The sequence below is a fragment of the Melozone crissalis genome, unplaced genomic scaffold (genome assembly GCF_028551555.1).
Source record: "Melozone crissalis strain CALT ecotype California unplaced genomic scaffold, PUWL_Pcris_2 ptg000023l_1, whole genome shotgun sequence".
Classification (NCBI taxonomy): Eukaryota; Metazoa; Chordata; class Aves; order Passeriformes; family Passerellidae; genus Melozone; species Melozone crissalis.
The window spans coordinates 19,283,651-19,300,526 of record NW_026535801.1 but is presented as its reverse complement, the minus strand read 5'-3'; the positions used below and the strand labels follow the sequence as shown (position 1 = coordinate 19,300,526).

General features: G+C 42.3%; 1 protein-coding gene across 2 annotated transcripts; it reads left to right on the top strand.

Annotated features, from left to right (window-relative positions):
- The first annotated feature begins 522 nt into the window (after positions 1-522).
- On the top strand, positions 523-12,288 carry HNRNPA3 (heterogeneous nuclear ribonucleoprotein A3). Of its 2 annotated transcripts, none has more exons than XM_054278517.1 (13): positions 523-628; positions 4,266-4,379; positions 4,842-4,865; positions 8,521-8,643; positions 8,734-8,880; positions 8,962-9,172; positions 9,406-9,495; positions 9,571-9,663; positions 9,786-9,866; positions 10,566-10,712; positions 11,544-11,669; positions 11,755-11,826; positions 11,912-12,288. In XM_054278517.1, exons 2-12 carry the CDS (start codon positions 4,314-4,316, stop codon positions 11,805-11,807), a joined length of 1,161 nt encoding a protein of 386 aa, XP_054134492.1. In that variant the 5' UTR covers positions 523-628; positions 4,266-4,313; the 3' UTR covers positions 11,808-11,826; positions 11,912-12,288. The 2 variants fall into 2 exon arrangements, with proteins under 2 accessions (XP_054134492.1, XP_054134491.1); XM_054278516.1 differs by having other exon boundaries at positions 9,556-9,663.
- The last annotated feature ends 4,588 nt before the right edge of the window (positions 12,289-16,876 follow it).

The window sequence follows — 16,876 nt, the reverse complement described above, 5'->3', positions numbered from 1 at the left end:
TAAATATTTGTGCTTAACTATGCTGCTTCCTGTACGAAATTCTCGCAGAATACCCTTTCTCCTGATGTCTCTTTGCTAGTTTATGATGACAAGCGCCATTCAAAGCTACAGGCAATGCCTCTGAATGGGGAAGTGTGTGAAACTTACTGCTTGGACTTGTTTTGGCATTTATCCGGAAACTGACTAAGCTACGCTCAGTTCTGAGGGTGAGCGCTGAACGAGCTCTGGAGAGCCGATCTTCAGCTGCGTCCTTGCAGCATCTCCGGCGTAAAACAATGTACGGAGACAAATAACTTCTCTTAGAAGGTGCTGTGCACATCGGGCACACCCTGATACTGCTGCAGCTGTGCCCTGTAGGCAGAGCATTTACTCCTTTCCCTCTTTTACTCCTTACAAGCACCCGATGCCGGCCGGGGCAGCCCGGCGCACAGCGCTCCCTCACAGGGCCCCTCGCGCTCGGGGGCGGAGCGGGGGCGGCCCCACTGTGGGGAGGCGGGGCCGCTCCGCGCGCCCTCCGCGGCTGCGCCGGCGCTGCCACCCCCACAGCGGGCGGCGGTTTGTGCGCTGGGCCGGCGGTCTGCGTGGGACCGACGAGGGCGGGAAGGCGCTGTCGCTGAACGCCGGCACGGTGATATTTTCTCTTTCCTCCCCTCCCTACCCTTCCCCGCACATTCCCTCTCCCCACCTTCCCTCGCTCCCGACCCTTTTCTGTCCTTCTGGCGGGGAAGGCGCCGCGCGGGCGGGGGGGGGAGAGGAGAAGGAGGGGGGATGGGCGGTGGGCCCTGAGAAGAAAAGCGGTAACGGCCGCAGCGCGCGCGCCGCCCCGAGCCCGCCTTGCCGCCACGTGACCCCTCCGCGCCCCCCCCCCCCCCCCCTCCTCTCCCGCCCGGCTCCATATTGGCGCTGCGCTGGCCGAGCCCGGGCACAAAATGGAGGTAACTGCGCGCGGGGCGCGGGGCTCGCCGCCATCGGCCGAGGAGGCGGCTCCTACCGCGCGGAGCTGGAACGGCTTTAATTCCGCCTGAGCCCGCGGGCGGGAAAGCGCGGCGGGAAGGGGGTGGTTGGCGGCAATATGTGATGGAGCCCCTTGCAGTTCCCGCGGCCGCCGCCTCGTCGTGGCGTTCCCGCCGCGCTCCAGACCCGCTTTCGCCTGCGACACGCCGCGTTTGTCCGCAATGGCGGCGCGGGCAGGAAGAGACAGAGAGCGGGAGAGGCGGCGCTTCCGCCGCGCGACCCCGCGGGCTGCGGCCGCCATTTCGTAGCGCTCCGGCGCGCGGGTGAGGGCTCGGCCCTCGGTCCGAGGCAGGGCTGGGGGCGGCAGAGCCCTTCGCAGCAATCCGGGGGACACCGAAACACACGGGCCCGTGTCTGGGCTGCAGTAGGGCGAGGGAGCCCTACACGTGCGTGTGTCATTGTTCTGCTCTCCCTGTGTTCCTTTCCCCCTTCCTTCCCCGGCCCACCCCCTTCCAGCGTAAGGTACTCGGAGTAGTGCGGCAGGGGTATTCTTTAACACACTTTCTACACATTCCGTTTTCTCGAAGCAGGTTTTAGAGGCATTAAAATAGTTTGTTGCAGTACGCTGCATTTCGCAGAGGAATGCTGCAACACGTAGCACCTCCCTAGTGTCTCGTACTCTTGCCCAGAGGGAGTTAAAACCTGCCAGGAACCTTTGCTGTCCGGGGAGGTGGGGGAAGGAAAACTACAGAGTTCTCTTCCTTTTCTCCACTCCCTCAACTACACGTGCTGAAGAGCCAGGACATTCGGTGGCATTCTTCCACGATCCTGGTCGGCAGCATGAAGCAGTCTGCACAAACCTAGTGAAATCATCCTCGCCCTACTTTGAGGGAAATCGTAATGATATTCTGCCCTTGCTTTTCTTTCCTCAAAACCTAAGGTTCTTTGTTCAAGTGTTTGAGAGGATGGCAAGCAAAAATAGTGGGGGGGGGGTGTGGTTTAGGTGGTTGTTGTTTTTTTGGGGTTTTTTGCGTGCAATTTTTAATCTTTGCTCCTCTCACTGAGCGCTGAAACCTTAGAAATTAAGATCTGAGAAACCAACAGCTCACACTAGTTTCTGTTCCTGTATTCAAAACAGAAGAAAGTGGATCCCTTAACCAAAGCAGCTAAAAACAACTTTTCATGTAAGCAATTGTTTTAGCTGCTTCGGGGTTTAATAACTGAGAGGGCTGATGCGTTCAAAGCATTGAAGTGGTTCAGTAAAGCTTGGGAACCTATCACATCAGGTATAGAGTGTTCCTATTGGTGTTGGGGGTACACTACGAACACACTTAAAAATGGGAAACAGTTTTTTCCTGCTTTAACTCTTAGGTTTTGTAAAACACCCTTCTGTATGCACTCTAAAACCACCCTCAGCTGCTTGTAGAAAAGACCAGTGCATTTCCTAAGTATTCTCTGATTGGATGGTGAACTTCCATCTTCATAATGTCTGATTTGTCTCTGTTAGCTTCTTTTCTCCTGTAAGAGACAGAGCAGCGTTGTGAGTAATGAGACAAGTCCTGGTGACTTCTTTATCATTATAATTTAAAGCTTTCTTCGGAGACTGCTTTAAATTCTCTAGTTAAATTGCAGTATATGATTGCTCAATCCTAGTTTATTAACTAGCGTTTAATGGTAAAGGTATTCTGAGTAGTCAGAGTTGAATAGAGTATTTTGTTGGTGATAAGAGTTCAGAAATTTGGTGCTGTCAGCCTTAACGTTCAGGACAGCACCCTGAGGACAGGGCTGAGCAGGGCTGTGTTCCACATGAGCTGATGGTGTGCATTTCAAGAAGACAACTCCTTTTTAACCCTTAAGGCCTTCAGAGGCCATTGGGGCAGAGACCATGCCCAGGAGCTTTATGTTGGCCAGTGTGGAGCCTCGCTGGGGATAGCAGCTTCAGAAAGGGATTCATACTTTCCATTACTTTGAAAAAGTACTTGAATAAGCTTATTCCTTTACTCCCTAACAATTCCTAAAGCTTTATTTTGCTGTATAGCTCGTTTGTGGAAATCCCTTGAAGTGTTAAAGTTCTGTTTCATATCTCCCCAACATGACTTTAAAAACTGACGGCTCAGCTGAAGTACTTAATATCCTAATACCTCTTAAATCAAACTGATGTTTGATTTAAAGGATTTCAAGAGGAGCTTTAACATTGTGTAGCAGGAACTGAAGACAATACAAACACTTTGACGTTACTTAATTAAACGATTTAAATTGTTAATGCATTAAATTGTGATACTCCTGATTTCACAGCGGAGTTTAATTTGAAGCTGAATTTTAACATGAAGTTATGTTTAAGAATTTGCACTTAGAATAACAGCGTATATTGCTCATTAGTAGAGACCTGCCTGCCTTTCCACATGCAGGAGCAAAATTTGCAGGAAGAAAACATTAAAAAAAACCCCACAACCCAAACAAACCTATCACAGAAGTGCACCTAATCTTGTAAATATCTATGCTTTTAAATGCAGCACATTTGTAATGTACCTAACATTATTGCATTTTGGCCACTGTAATAAACCTTCAAGAAACATCCAAAGTAGTAATGAATATTGGCCAGAGATAAATGAATACATTAATACTAGAACCAACTGAATGATCCTAGATGTAAACGATTTCTTATTTGTAATGGGACATAGATTACCTAGTACCGGGCAGTAATCAAATATGTAATAGGGAAGCAAAAGTAATGCAGATAGTGAAGAGACTCCTGAGGATAGCAGTTCTTGATGTTGCAGGTTAGCATCAGCAAGGGCTTCTTGCACTACTAGTTGAAGGTAGTTTTTAATACAGGAACTATGTAAGACATCCTATAGTGTTGCACACTGATGGATAGCTGACTACAAGAGGTAGTCATCAGAAAGTTCTAATAAGCAGTGTTTACAAAAGATTACATGTTTTTGGGGATTAAAACTCTAGAGAAGCAGAATTTACGTAGTGGATTTGGATATTGAAGTGGAATTTGCTTGCTGTATCAGTTGTACTCAAAATAGTTTTGTCAGACAGTAATAGACAAAGGTTTGCTACAGATTTTAGCGTTAGTTTGTGTAGTGAGCTTGACTGGGATAGCAGATGTTTCTTTTGCATCTCTTTTCAGTGGTTTGCTGAGTAGCCTGAGGGTTTTTATCCCACCCTTTTAAATACTTTAGAGATTTTTTTTCTACTTCAACCCATTTCTTCCTGCAAAGCTACACCTGTGCACTGCAGCAGAGAGGGCCCTGTGTCACAGGAGCTGGGGTAAGTACTGACTTATCCAACCTGTTTTCTAGGTTTCCTAGATCTAAAAGAAAGGCCGAGTTAGAGAGTACCCTTCCAAAATGGCTGCTATTAAGGAAGAGAGAGAAGTGGAAGACTACAAGAGGAAAGGAAGACGATCCTCACAGGTGAGAGGATGGGTTTTTTTATTCAAAATAAAGTAGTTTTAAGGGGCAAAGGTAAAAAAACCCCCAAGTTAACCGTCCGTTTCTATCTTTTTTTTCTACCTTCTTCATCCCCGTATTAGTGGAGTAACTTTAAATTGCAGTTTATTACATACACTTGTAAGGGGTGGGGTGTTAAGCCTAATGGGGAAATTTTGCTTGTCTAGCTTTCTGTTGTAACAGAATTGATTAAATGTATGTTTCTGATTAAAGCAAGGTGGAATTATTTATGTATCCTCCAAGTATCAGCAGGAACTTGATTACTTCTACCTTCAAAAGTCCTGTTTTTAGTGGGAATGAAGACAGGTTCCTATTTGCTTTTCTTTTTTTTTTCCTTTTTTTTTAAGTAAAAATGGTTGCCTGATAGTCACTGCAAATGAAAGCGAGCTGTACTAAGTAAAAATAACTGTTTTCTTTTGCTTCTAGCAGAAATACCGTAGACTGAATAAGGTGCGTAGTATAGAGAAGATGTTGGGGCTGTTTTTGGGAGGATGGGAGCTAGTTACTTTTGGGGCAGGGTGTGGAAGTGGGAGGGGGGAAGTTCTTAATACCCTTCAGAAAATAATTTTAAGGTCAGCAAAAAGGGTATTAAAAGCGCTTATATAGCTTATAACGGCGGCATTTTATCTTCGTTTATTTGGATTTGTTTGCTTTCTAACATTTTTTCAGGTTGCCTGAATATTTTAGCTAGTTCAAACCAGCTGTTTTCTGGAATGATACACTACTGCAATGTGGGAGGGCCTGTACACTTGAATTCTGAACAAACCTTGTCCCAGTTGCATGTGTCTGGTAGTGTATGGTTATTTTGTATTGAAATACAGTGTGTAAAGTCCTTTTGGAAGGAATGTTGAAACTCTCGCCCTCATTTGGACTTTGAATTGGGTGTAACGGGGTCGATCAGCTGCATACTAAATAACCTCTTGTAGTTCACAAAAGTAGCTTGCCCTGCAACGATCTTAAAAACTTGAGTTTCTAGAGAACAAGTTTCTCAGGGCACGTTGCTGAGGCCCCAGTGGCCTGTAAGCTTTCCCGTTTCAGAAGGCAGTCTGGGATTGTGCTGCCTGCTGAGGGTGGCCTTGGTGACCGGCATTTTGTGGGCATTTGCTGCTGCTCAGAGGTAGAATGCATGGGAAAGCTCCACCCGAAAAGTGCCTTCAGAGAGAAATACTGCAATCCAAAAGGCTGATCATCCAAAACCCCTGCCATAGGAAATTCCACTTGCTGGCAACCACAGCATAAAAGCAGTGTGTATGTGCAGTAGCTTTGTCTCAAAAGGTGTCAGGATTTCTGCAAAGAGGAGGATTTTTGCAGGAATCCCAGCGGGTTCTAGCTGCCGTCTTTCCCCCCGCCTTAGGCGAGAGGTGCAGTTACAGTGCGCGGGGTGTCGGGGTCTCGGTAGGGCCTGGAGGCGCGCTGCGGTTCGGCGGGCGGCGAGCGGAGGGGCCCGCGGCTCCCGCAGCGCCGGCCCCGCCCTGGGCCCCGCGGGCCGGGCCCCGCCCATGGCGCCACTGCGGCGCCGGCCGCGCGCCCCGCCCTCGCCTCCATATTGGCGCCGCGGCCGCTGCTGAGCACAAAATGGAGGCGGCCGGGCCCGCGCCGCGGTCGGGCTTTGGGGCAGGGAAGGCCGCAGTCGGGGCAGACGGAAAGTTTTCCGCCTCCGCAGAGCCGTGTAACGTGTCTGGAAGCCCCTTTGACAGCTATGGGGGAGAAACCGTGTCTTGCCGACTAAAGGCAGGCTGGACCGTCTTGCAGCTGCTCTCCCCACTCCTGCCAGAGGAGTGCTGCAAAATGGCGTGCTCTCCTGGCGTGTCAGCTGAGCAGGAGGCAGCCTGGTTCTGATAGAGCAGGGTGGAGAGATGTGCTTTGCAGGATTTTCTGTGCAGGAAAGACTGCTGTTAGAAATAACTTTAAACAGAACAACTGAGAAAGAGTCTTGTCTGAAAATCCCAGTGACAACAAACTGCCTAAAAAACTGATTACCTCATTCTTTCAAGAAAATACTGCCTTCTATTTTTTGCACATAATTCCTGTTACATGTATGTGTCCTAAGGATAATTTTTATCAAGTAGAACAGAGAAGCTGTAACAGCGGGTGTTCTTCCTGCTGTATGAGAGCAGCAGTTCTCATGCACGTAACAATAAGTAGGAAAGAGCTTCACTTCTCCTTACCTGAACAAATCTGTGGTTATTCTTTTAAGGTAAAAGCACTCTGAATTATTAGCTGGAAACTCTCATAGCCTTGAATAATATCAGAGAACTGTAAATAGTCTGACAGTTTTTCCTTGCATATGTTTCTGATTTTGAAGGAATCTAATCTTCATAGCTTCACATAATAAATGTCTTTCAGTACCTGTACAAGAGTTTTGAAATGCTTAGTGTCCCCAGCTTTAACATAACCCAACAAAAAATTGTCAGTAGATTTTGAAAACTAGAATTAGCAAGAGATGACACTTGGCCTAAAGCAATTTCTATATGCGGTAGGTGTGTAATCCTATAAAATTTAAAGTTTCAATGTAGTGAGAAGGGAGTTTGTTTTTTTTTAATGCCTTTGTAGTCTGGACTACTTGTAAGAGGCTAGAAGCTTTACTTTGTAGTTATGGGACCATTGACTGTTACTGATTTATATGATGATCATGAAGTAACAAAGCTTTAAAGAGTAAGCTGTAATCAAAAACACTGGGTTTCTGTCTAACAAAATTCAGCAGGTGTAAGGGCAGAGATTTAACTCCCAGACAGCTTTTCATAATCTTAGTTACTGTTTGCTGTAGTACAACCTAAGTATTATAAGCCAATGGTTTGCTGAAGCACTGTATCATACAAAAACACACTAAGGGGCTTAAGCTTTCCTGGCCAGCCCCAACGCTGTGACAGAGGTTAAAGCACTTCAGATTTGAAGCAGAATGTCTACAGATAGAAGTCTGTGGCTGTTTTTATGTAGTTCACATCAGGATAATGCTGCATCTACTCTGGTTTAATGGACTGCCGCAGTGAAGCCTGTTAACTGATGCTGCAGAACTGAAGTCATACACAGCATAGCTGGCCAGCCCTTTGTGGAGTGTCTTACATGCACAGAAGTACCCACTTGCTAAATGAGATTTTAATCTGGTTGCTTTTAAACAGAGAAGTCCGGTAAGACTTCTCTGACAATGGCAGTTCTGAAACAATTTTTTGTGAACTCCTCGTCAAATGTATGGGGGAATTCCCTGTCTAGTAAAAAAGTGCAGCACTGAAACAGAGCAGAAACACAATTGTACTCTCAAACCCATTTCAGTCATTTAACAGAAGACTGGGATTTGCAAATTTGCACCTTTTAAAATGTGGCTGGTTGTATATAGGCAGTGTTACCAAGAGCTGTTAAACTTGCTTGTTCTGTGATGTTTGCCAAGTTACCAATCTTACTCTGGTACTTGTACCCACTGCTGGTCATTGATGAGTTGTTAGGGCATTTTCTTGTCTGTAAGACATAGGTTGTCTCACATTTGAGAGGTATTTCCCATAACACTAAAATCCACATACATATTTACACTATCTTGCTTGCATGTGCTCCAGTAATAGAATTATCAAAGTACAGAATTTATATTTAAAGGAACTGAGTATTGATATGTTCCATAAAAATGTATAAAGGTAGCCTTTCAAAATGGACATCCTCAAAGAGTAGACACTCAGCCCGAGCCTTTTTTCCTTGTGTACTGCATCCTTAAATTTTTTGTAGATCTGCATATTTATGCTTCATAAAGTGTTAGAACTTCCCTTTATCCAGCAGTGCTTCATCCCCAGTCCCTGCAGTGTGAGCTGCAGCTCAAAGATAGCTACAGAATGAATGCATTTTTGGGTGGTGGGGAGCAATTAAATTACCTAATATGTTAAAATTCCTTTACTGTTTGCATTTTAGCGCTCTTTAAGTTGTTAGTGTTTTAATTAAAATCACACCTCATTAAGTGTTTACTATTCTGCTGTCTAAACCCATTAGAAGTCATTGTTTTTATGTAAATGTATTTCACCTATTTGTAGTTATAATGTGTACAAATAATTTCTAATAATTCAGTGAAATTTTAATTCTGTAATTTGTATTCAATGTATGTTTTTGATTTTTTTTCATTTTGTAGGGCCATGAGCCAAAGGAGCCAGAGCAGTTGAGAAAGCTGTTCATTGGAGGTCTGAGCTTTGAAACAACAGATGATAGCTTGAGAGAGCACTTCGAGAAATGGGGCACACTCACCGACTGTGTGGTAAAGGCTCTGTTATTAGTTTGTCCCTTTGAAAGGGTTTGGTAGTTAAAGTGGCACAGAAATACAGAGTGCCTCCTTGTGTGTTTGCAGGTGATGAGAGACCCCCAAACAAAACGTTCCAGAGGCTTTGGCTTTGTGACTTACTCCTGTGTGGAGGAGGTGGATGCTGCCATGAGCGCTCGACCACATAAGGTTGATGGACGCGTGGTTGAACCAAAGAGAGCAGTTTCCAGGGAGGTGAGCTAGTGTTCCAGTTAACCACATGTTCTGATCTTTACCTACTGCTTTAAGCACTGAATTTCATTTTTGGCATTGCAGGATTCTGTAAAGCCTGGGGCACACCTCACCGTAAAGAAAATATTTGTTGGTGGAATTAAAGAAGATACAGAAGAATATAATTTGAGGGAGTACTTTGAAAAATATGGAAAGATTGAAACCATAGAGGTCATGGAAGACAGGCAGAGTGGAAAGAAGAGAGGCTTCGCTTTTGTTACTTTTGATGATCATGATACAGTTGATAAAATTGTTGGTATGTAAGCTCTTCAGTGACAAATGACTTGGCGGATAAAGTGTTAAGATTTCAGAAAAGCACTGTGTGCTATGAGATGGTTGCATAATCAGCTGCTTTACTATTGTGAAGGATGGGGTTGATTTTATGTTACTTTTCAGTGTGCATATGCCATATAGTAACTTTCTGTGAGAGTTTTACAGCATATTGCAATGATGTGATTTCTAACTTTAATTTTTCGCTATTTTATGTAGTTCAGAAATACCATACTATAAATGGACACAACTGTGAAGTGAAAAAGGCGCTCTCAAAACAGGAGATGCAGACTGCTAGCTCTCAGAGAGGTGAGTTGTAGTTGTGCATAGCTATTTTGTGTAACAGGTTTTCAATTAATGTAATTCAAGTGAAATATTTTGTAGGTCGTGGGGGTGGCTCAGGCAACTTCATGGGCCGTGGAAACTTCGGAGGCGGTGGAGGGAATTTTGGCCGAGGAGGAAACTTTGGTGGGAGAGGTAAATGGCTGGAATATTATTATAAAATGATTTACATTTTGGTTTTGGTTTTATTTTCTCTGTCAGTTGGCTTAAACAGTTAACATGTTCAGGAAAACATTCTCATCTGTTTTGTGTTCTAGGAGGCTATGGGGGTGGTGGTGGCGGTGGTGGGAGCAGAGGAAGCTTTGGGGGTGGTGACGGATACAATGGATTTGGTGATGGTAAGTGTATTGTTCACTTCTTTTACCCCAATGTTAGAACCAGCTGTAAGTCTTGCCTTCACCTTGGAAGCAAAGTTTGTTTTGGTGATAATGTGATAATATCAGTAATGAAAATGAAATGTCTGCATTGTAGAGCTGTGAAGAGTTAACTTTTTTTTCTTCTCCCCACAAAATGATGGGTGGAAAAAATACTAGTCTGTATTTGCCCTTTAAAAATTCATCATAAGGTTGTGAGGGAGCTACTTATTATTGAGAGCTCAGTGAAGATTCTTAGTCAGTTGGGATGACTGAAACTGCATAAAGCCGTAAACAACTGTTTTCAGTAAGCTTTTAAGACTTCTTGTGGTTCAGTGGTATCTTTTTTGTGATGCAGTTAGGATGAGTATCTATCCAAAATGCATCTGAAGAGAAATACTGCAATTACCAAAAGGCTAAAAAATGCAATTATCAGAATGCAAAAAGGGATGAGGGAAGTAGCATGAAATGAATTACTTAGGTCCTGATTTTATAAGCATGGGTTTTTTCTCAATTAAGTAGTTTAGATAAATCATGCAGCCACAATGAATATAATAAAGGAAAAGTGCTGTGGGATATCTTTATTATACAAGTGTGTTGGTTTGGGGTTTTTTTGTTAAATGCATCTTTCCTTACCAGTGTTTAGCTTTGGTGTGCTAAGTTTGACATTTCTTTTATCCAAAGGTGGCAACTATGGCGGTGGCCCTGGCTATGGCAGCAGAGGAGGTTATGGGGGTGGTGGAGGACCAGGATATGGAAACCCAGGTGGTGGATATGGAGGAGGAGGAGGAGGATATGATGGCTACAATGAAGGAGGAAATTTTGGTGGTGGTAAGATTCCAGCTTTAATTTGACATCAGTGGTTCTTAGGTTTCATTTCACAATGCCTGAAATATGGTAATTTGTAAAATGAGTTGTATGTCTGGATTTTAATGTAGAAGGCCATGTTGCTTAAGGGAAGTTCTTTTTCATGGGGATCAGCTTTGATAAACTACAACATTGTTTTGCCAGGGATGTATTTTTCAAAAGGCTTTGGCTATAAATCTGTGTGTGGAGGCAGAGTATAGGAATTTCAGTGGTTTTAAGCATTTCAAGTATGTTGTCCTTGGATACCAGTTCACAACACGTAGATCACATCCTCCTTTGTGAGAACTACAAACACAAACTTAAGCTTTTTTATTTTTTGCCCCAAATTTGAAGAGTTAAGCTGCAAAAACTGCTGTATATCTTACTATACTTTCTGATTTTGTATGCAGCATGTCCATTACAATTCTGTCTCTTTTTTTGTGTGAATAAATTGTAATTTTCATTATTGTCATCCATCCCTGCAGAGTTGTACAGTAGAAGAATAATGGTGAAACTCATGGTTTTCTGATTTTGGGGACTTTAATTTGGCCTGTCGGATTCACATCAAATTGCCTACTCAAACGTGCTTATAATGGGATGTGTTTCATCTCCAATAGAATAACAGTTTCTAATGGTAAAAATACTAAGGGTCTTCTGTTACCTGTGCATTTGCATAGAGGTAGCATCAAAATACATGAATTTAATTTTAAATTGTTCTAAACTACTACAATTTATTTTTACATTGGGTATTGGAATTTGGTGAGTTTTGTGTCCTAAGTGTTAAACAAACAAGGCTTTATAAATTACTTGTTTTAGGTAATTATGGTGGAAGTGGAAACTACAATGATTTTGGCAATTACAGTGGACAACAGCAGTCTAACTATGGTCCCATGAAAGGTGGTGGCAGCTTTGGTGGCAGAAGTTCAGGCAGTCCCTATGGTGGTAAGTATGATTTTGTACAGAAAATATTTTTGAGTTAAAATCCATTGTTGATCATGTACTTAAATATACACACTGGTTTTTTTAGGTGGTTATGGATCTGGAAGTGGAAGTGGGGGCTATGGTGGTAGAAGATTCTAAAAATGCTACCAGAAAAAGGGTAGGTGTACTGCATATTTATAATGATGATGAATAATGTACAATGTTCACTGAGAGTAATAATTTTCTTATCCTGTATTCAACAGGCTACAGTTCTTAGCAGGAGAGAGAGCGAGGAGTTGTCAGGAAAGCTGCAGGTTACTTTGAGACAGTCGTCCCAAATGAATTAGAGGAACTGTAAAATCTGCCACAGAAGGAACGATGATCCATAGTCAGAAAAGTTACTGCAGCTTAAACAGGAAACCCTTCTTGATCAGGACTGTCATAGCCACAGTTTGCAAAAAGTGCAGCTATTGATTCATGCAATGTAGTGTCGATTAGATGTACATTCCTGAGGTCTTTCTCTGTTGTAGCTTTGTCTTTCTTTTTTCTTTTTATTTTCCCATTACATCAGGTATATTGCCCTGTAAATTGTGGTAGTGGTACCAGGAATAAACAAATCAATGAATTTTTAACTTTTCAATATTTGTGTAGTTCAGTTTTTCCACATTTAGTACAGAGAACTCTATAACAGAACTGAAATGTAGTTTAGGGTGTTTCCTTGTTAGTTAATAGAGAAGATAAATGCATTTCTCAATTACTATTTTGTATTAATTTAAAGTTAACAATAGAAACACCTATTGATTTGCAGTCTTAAGGGTCTAGTCTCAGTGTATATACGTAACTGTCATTGACATGAGTTACATAGGCATACAGAGGGAAAACATCTGTATGTTGCATTATAGTTTGTTTAGATGTATAACTAGGATTTGAGTTACTCAAATTAGTGTTTGTGAATCATAGAACTAAGCTTTATCTTAATGAAAACTTCAAATTACTTTTTGGTTTGTGCATATTTTTTTAATTTGTAGTTCTGTATTAGTACTAGCGCTTCAAGAAAATAAGGCATGATAAATATTTTAACAAGACCAACTTTAGACACACGAAAGCTGTCTCCCGTCTCATTTGAGATGCATAAGGGATAACTGAAGTTGTTTAAGTCTTGGGTGGAAAGAAAAAGAAATTTGCTTTTTACCTTTATATTTATTGTAATTTCCGAGAAGTTAAGGTGGGGGGAATCAAGTGCCTGTTTCCTTGGGATATACAATGATTCTGTTTCAATAAAACTATACTTTGGGGAGGGTGGCTTGGAATTTTCATCCCCTTTGTCCCCATTTCCTTCTCCCTTGCACCAGACTGCACTGTTTCAATTAAATGAGGTATCGTAGTGAGAGTAATAGGTATGTTCCTCAATAATTTAATGGCTATATACTTTCTTGCATGCACCCAAGGCAATTTTCTGGACACATGCTTCTGACTGGGAGCCAAGGGTAGCACAGGTGTAATCACTGACAGTCCCAGGTAATGTGCTCCAAAAGCCCATTCCCCGTGGGCTCTTTAATAGTAGAGTCCTTGAGCTGTTTGCCAGCAGACATGTGTCTGATGAAACACGATCTAGTTGTATTTTACTGACTAGAAGCACTCCCAGAACGTAGAGGGCTACAGTCCCCAGTTCCCACAGGTAGAATGGTAGTGTGCTACAACTGGATTTGGTGCAGTGGAGTAGAAAATCAGACCAGTACATGTGGCTAGAAATTGTACTTCATTCTCACTTCTGACCTCCAAATTAAGGCACTGCAGTCTGTGCTGTCCTCATCTGATGTGAATTCTCTTGACTATTGCCAGGCCAGTGCTTGCTGTCAATTCAGACTCAGAAGAGTAGGGACCCAGTCAATAAAAGAAATACTCAGACACTTGGCAATATGTATTGGAATTACACCTGTTTCACTTCTGGGTCAATGTGCAGTATAAGGTAAATGCAATTCCAGTGTAGGAATGAATCTGCAAAGATGTATGAAATGGCTTAAGGCATAATCAGTCATATTAATGAATTATAATTTTTAAGAAGTGGTAGAAAAATAAGTGTGTTGTTTGAAAAAAATTAAACATGTTATTTAAACGCTGTTATTGGAGTGTATTTAGACTGCAGTACGCTAAAACAAGGAACCAGTGTCAAGATGGTAGCCTCAAAAATGGATTTCAAAGTCTGCTTATTCTTGTCTGTGGAGCTCTGAAAGATCTCAAAAGTTAAAGCAAGAATTGGTGGTTTAGTGAATGCTTCTGTTGTTGTACCTGTTCATTTGGGCTTGGGGTGGGGGGGGAGGCTGTACTTCAATAAAGGCATTTTTTAAACAACCCCTTTGGAGTTTGAAAACATGGGAAACTAAACCATACCTCACTAGGGAGTGAGACACCTGACCTCTGACTTGCTTTGTACGTTACTATGCTAGAAGATGCGTAGACTTGCACCCGGGGCCTGCATCTGATTGCAGGGACAACTGGAGGATGGGGTTGATGTCCCTTCTGACAATTGATCTGGTATTTCTAAATTTTTTAGAATGTATTGACAGTGTTCTTTTTAACAGGGCCTCTTGTAGCTGTACTGTGACTACAATGTTAACTTTGAAAAATAGTGTCATAATAAACTTTATGAACAAGATCTGTATGCAACCTTTTAAGAGATGGATGTAAGTGACCGCTTTGTAGGTGGGTGGGGTAGCTTAGCTGTTGTTTGTGACGTGGAAAAGTGTAAGCCATGAGGACAGTGATCCGCCAGCTTTACAGAACCTAGGATGTACCTCTTTGATCCATACATTGCTAAGGAGACTCGTAAGACAGGACTTCAGCAGCCTATTGAGTATGGAGAAGTCAGCCTAATTAAAGAATGACAAGGCAGCAGGAGCAACAGCTTCAACTTCCAGAAAAGTGAAGGAATAAGATACTGTGCTGATAGTGAGCAGCTTTCCCAAGGCTAGTTAAATCTGCTTATCACAGCTGAAATATCGAAGAAAGTCTAGCAAGAGTTCTTCACCTTTTGGAGCCTCCTTGAGTGATAGCTACTTGAGTTGACTCAAAATCAATAGGTCTAGCATTTAGACCTGAAAGGAAGGGCAATGAGCATAGGTAAGGTTTGCCTTTAAAATTTTTCATGAATTATAAAGAGTGGTGGGAGGTTTTTTAACAAGGTAAGAGTAATTTCTTTAATTTTCAGGTTGAATGAGAAGCTGCTGCTTGACAAAATGGGGAATGTTTTGCACATCCTCTTCAAATGAAGGTTTCTGACTGGGTAAGATTTGTAGTGTATAGTAAAATGTCTTTAACCCCTATTTCCTTATAGGCTTTCCTTTTGACGGTCTCTTAATATCAAGGGAAGCCATAAGTACTAAGTAGCAAATATTCCAGCATATGTCATCCAGTGTTTCCCGTTCTGGATGAATGCTGCTTGCTGGCACACTTCCTGTTCAAGAATCTTCTGTTCCTGGCAGATAAAAAATTGCTTCGTGTCTGAGGTCAACGGGACAAGTTGATGTTTTGAAATAATGTGTTATGGTTACTGGGGAGTGTGCTGGGGTGGGGGAAATTGTTCTGTGCCTTGTCATGGAAAGGGGTGCTGCAGAGAAGCCCAGGAAGGCAGTGACCCTGAAGTGGTTCTACGGTTCTCAGCAGCTGTGACCTGCTGCTTGCCACCTGTTCTGGGAGGGAGCTTGGTATTGGTGCAAGCTGGGATTTCCCTCCTAGCTAGTGGATCCTGGCTTACCAGGTGATGTACAAATCCAAGAGCTCCCTTTCAGATTCTGGGGGCTTTCAGGCAGGATAATTGAGGCTAATACTGTCATGATACCCAGCTGAAATCACAATGGCATTTGTACAGGCAAATGGAATGGCAATAAAAACTTCTCATGCTGTCTTGATTTTACACAGACTGGAACGTGTATTAAGTCTTGGAAATGTATTATTTCCTTTTCTGCATCTTTGATTGTTACAGGTTCTTTTATAAAGTGCTTCAGCATCTGTTTAAACTTCCCAATATATTTCTGAGCCTGTGCATTCTTAGGAAGACAATTTCTATTTTAGTGTTGGTTATACTTCAGTTGCTCTGAAAGTAGTCAAATGGAACCTGCCTTATCAGAAGCAGAGGCATGTTCACAAACTGCTTCAAGTACTTAGACTTTCTGTCTGCTGCCTGTACACTCCCAGAAAGTAATTCCTGACTTTGTAATACAGAGTTAACTAATTTGGAAGTAACATACAGAGACTTCAATAAAATCAGAAGCTACTTAATTGAAAATCTCACGATAACTGCATGTACTTGTAAAAAAAACATAGAGACAAGTTTGTGCTTAGCTAAGGTTGAGCCTAAGTCTGAAACTGCCGTACAATCATGTTGCCTTAGTGTAATGTGCCAGCTTGTTGCTGAGGTGATGAACTTCCTTTCTTAAGCCTAAAAGTGGGAAAGGTGTGCTCTGTTTGGCAGAGCTCCCTCAGGCATCTGTGCAGCAACAGGTAATGGGGAACAGCACTGCCCCTCAGGTACGAATGCTCTTGCACCTGCAGTGCTCTTTGGATATTTTAATCCAAAGAGCACTGCAGGTGCAAGAGCATTTTGCAAATGTAACAAAATTAATTTTTAACAAAAACTTTGTAGTTTGCCTTGGTACTAGGCCTGTGTATAGAGTAAAGCTCTACTTTTCTTTAATATGAGAGGATTCCACATTGCTGCAGACTTGTGTGCTCTGGGTGGGTCTTTTTGCACCACATACAGAAACAGATAATCACTGTTAGAATTGTTTAGTTTGATTTATAACACTCTTGTGAAGATTCATTTGCGTAAATTCAGTTATTTATAGCCAAATCTGTTCAGAAATAACTTTTACCAAAATAAACACTATCTTAAGGGAGTACTAGGTTAATTGTATCTCTGTCCAAGAGGCACTTTTAGGAGTTAAGAACTTTATTTCATGGCCATCTGGCTTCTGTTGAAAATAGCAGCTTTAAATGGAGATGGGGATGTAAAGATGCAAAACTAACAAAGCATTGGTCCCTTAGCTATAGTTGTACAGAAGTTTACTTGATAAGATAAATGATATTTCCAGGTAGAGAAGGGAGTTCCCCCAAAACCCAGATTGACGGAGGTAACTATGTTATTACAAAACACCAAAATTAAACATGGCATTGTAATTTTTATATCTTTTCAATACTTTAAGATACTTTATATCTTTTAATACTTCAAG

Bases quoted from the DNA above. Each gene is read 5' to 3' on its own strand.
- HNRNPA3 (XM_054278516.1), top strand. From the start codon at position 4,314: ATGGCTGCTATTAAGGAAGAGAGAGAAGTGGAAGACTACAAGAGGAAA. The intron at 4,380-4,841 runs GTGAGAGGATGG...TTTTGCTTCTAG, and splicing joins AAGGAAGACGATCCTCACAG to CAGAAATACCGTAGACTGAA. The intron at 10,713-11,543 runs GTAAGATTCCAG...TACTTGTTTTAG, and splicing joins AGGAGGAAATTTTGGTGGTG to GTAATTATGGTGGAAGTGGA.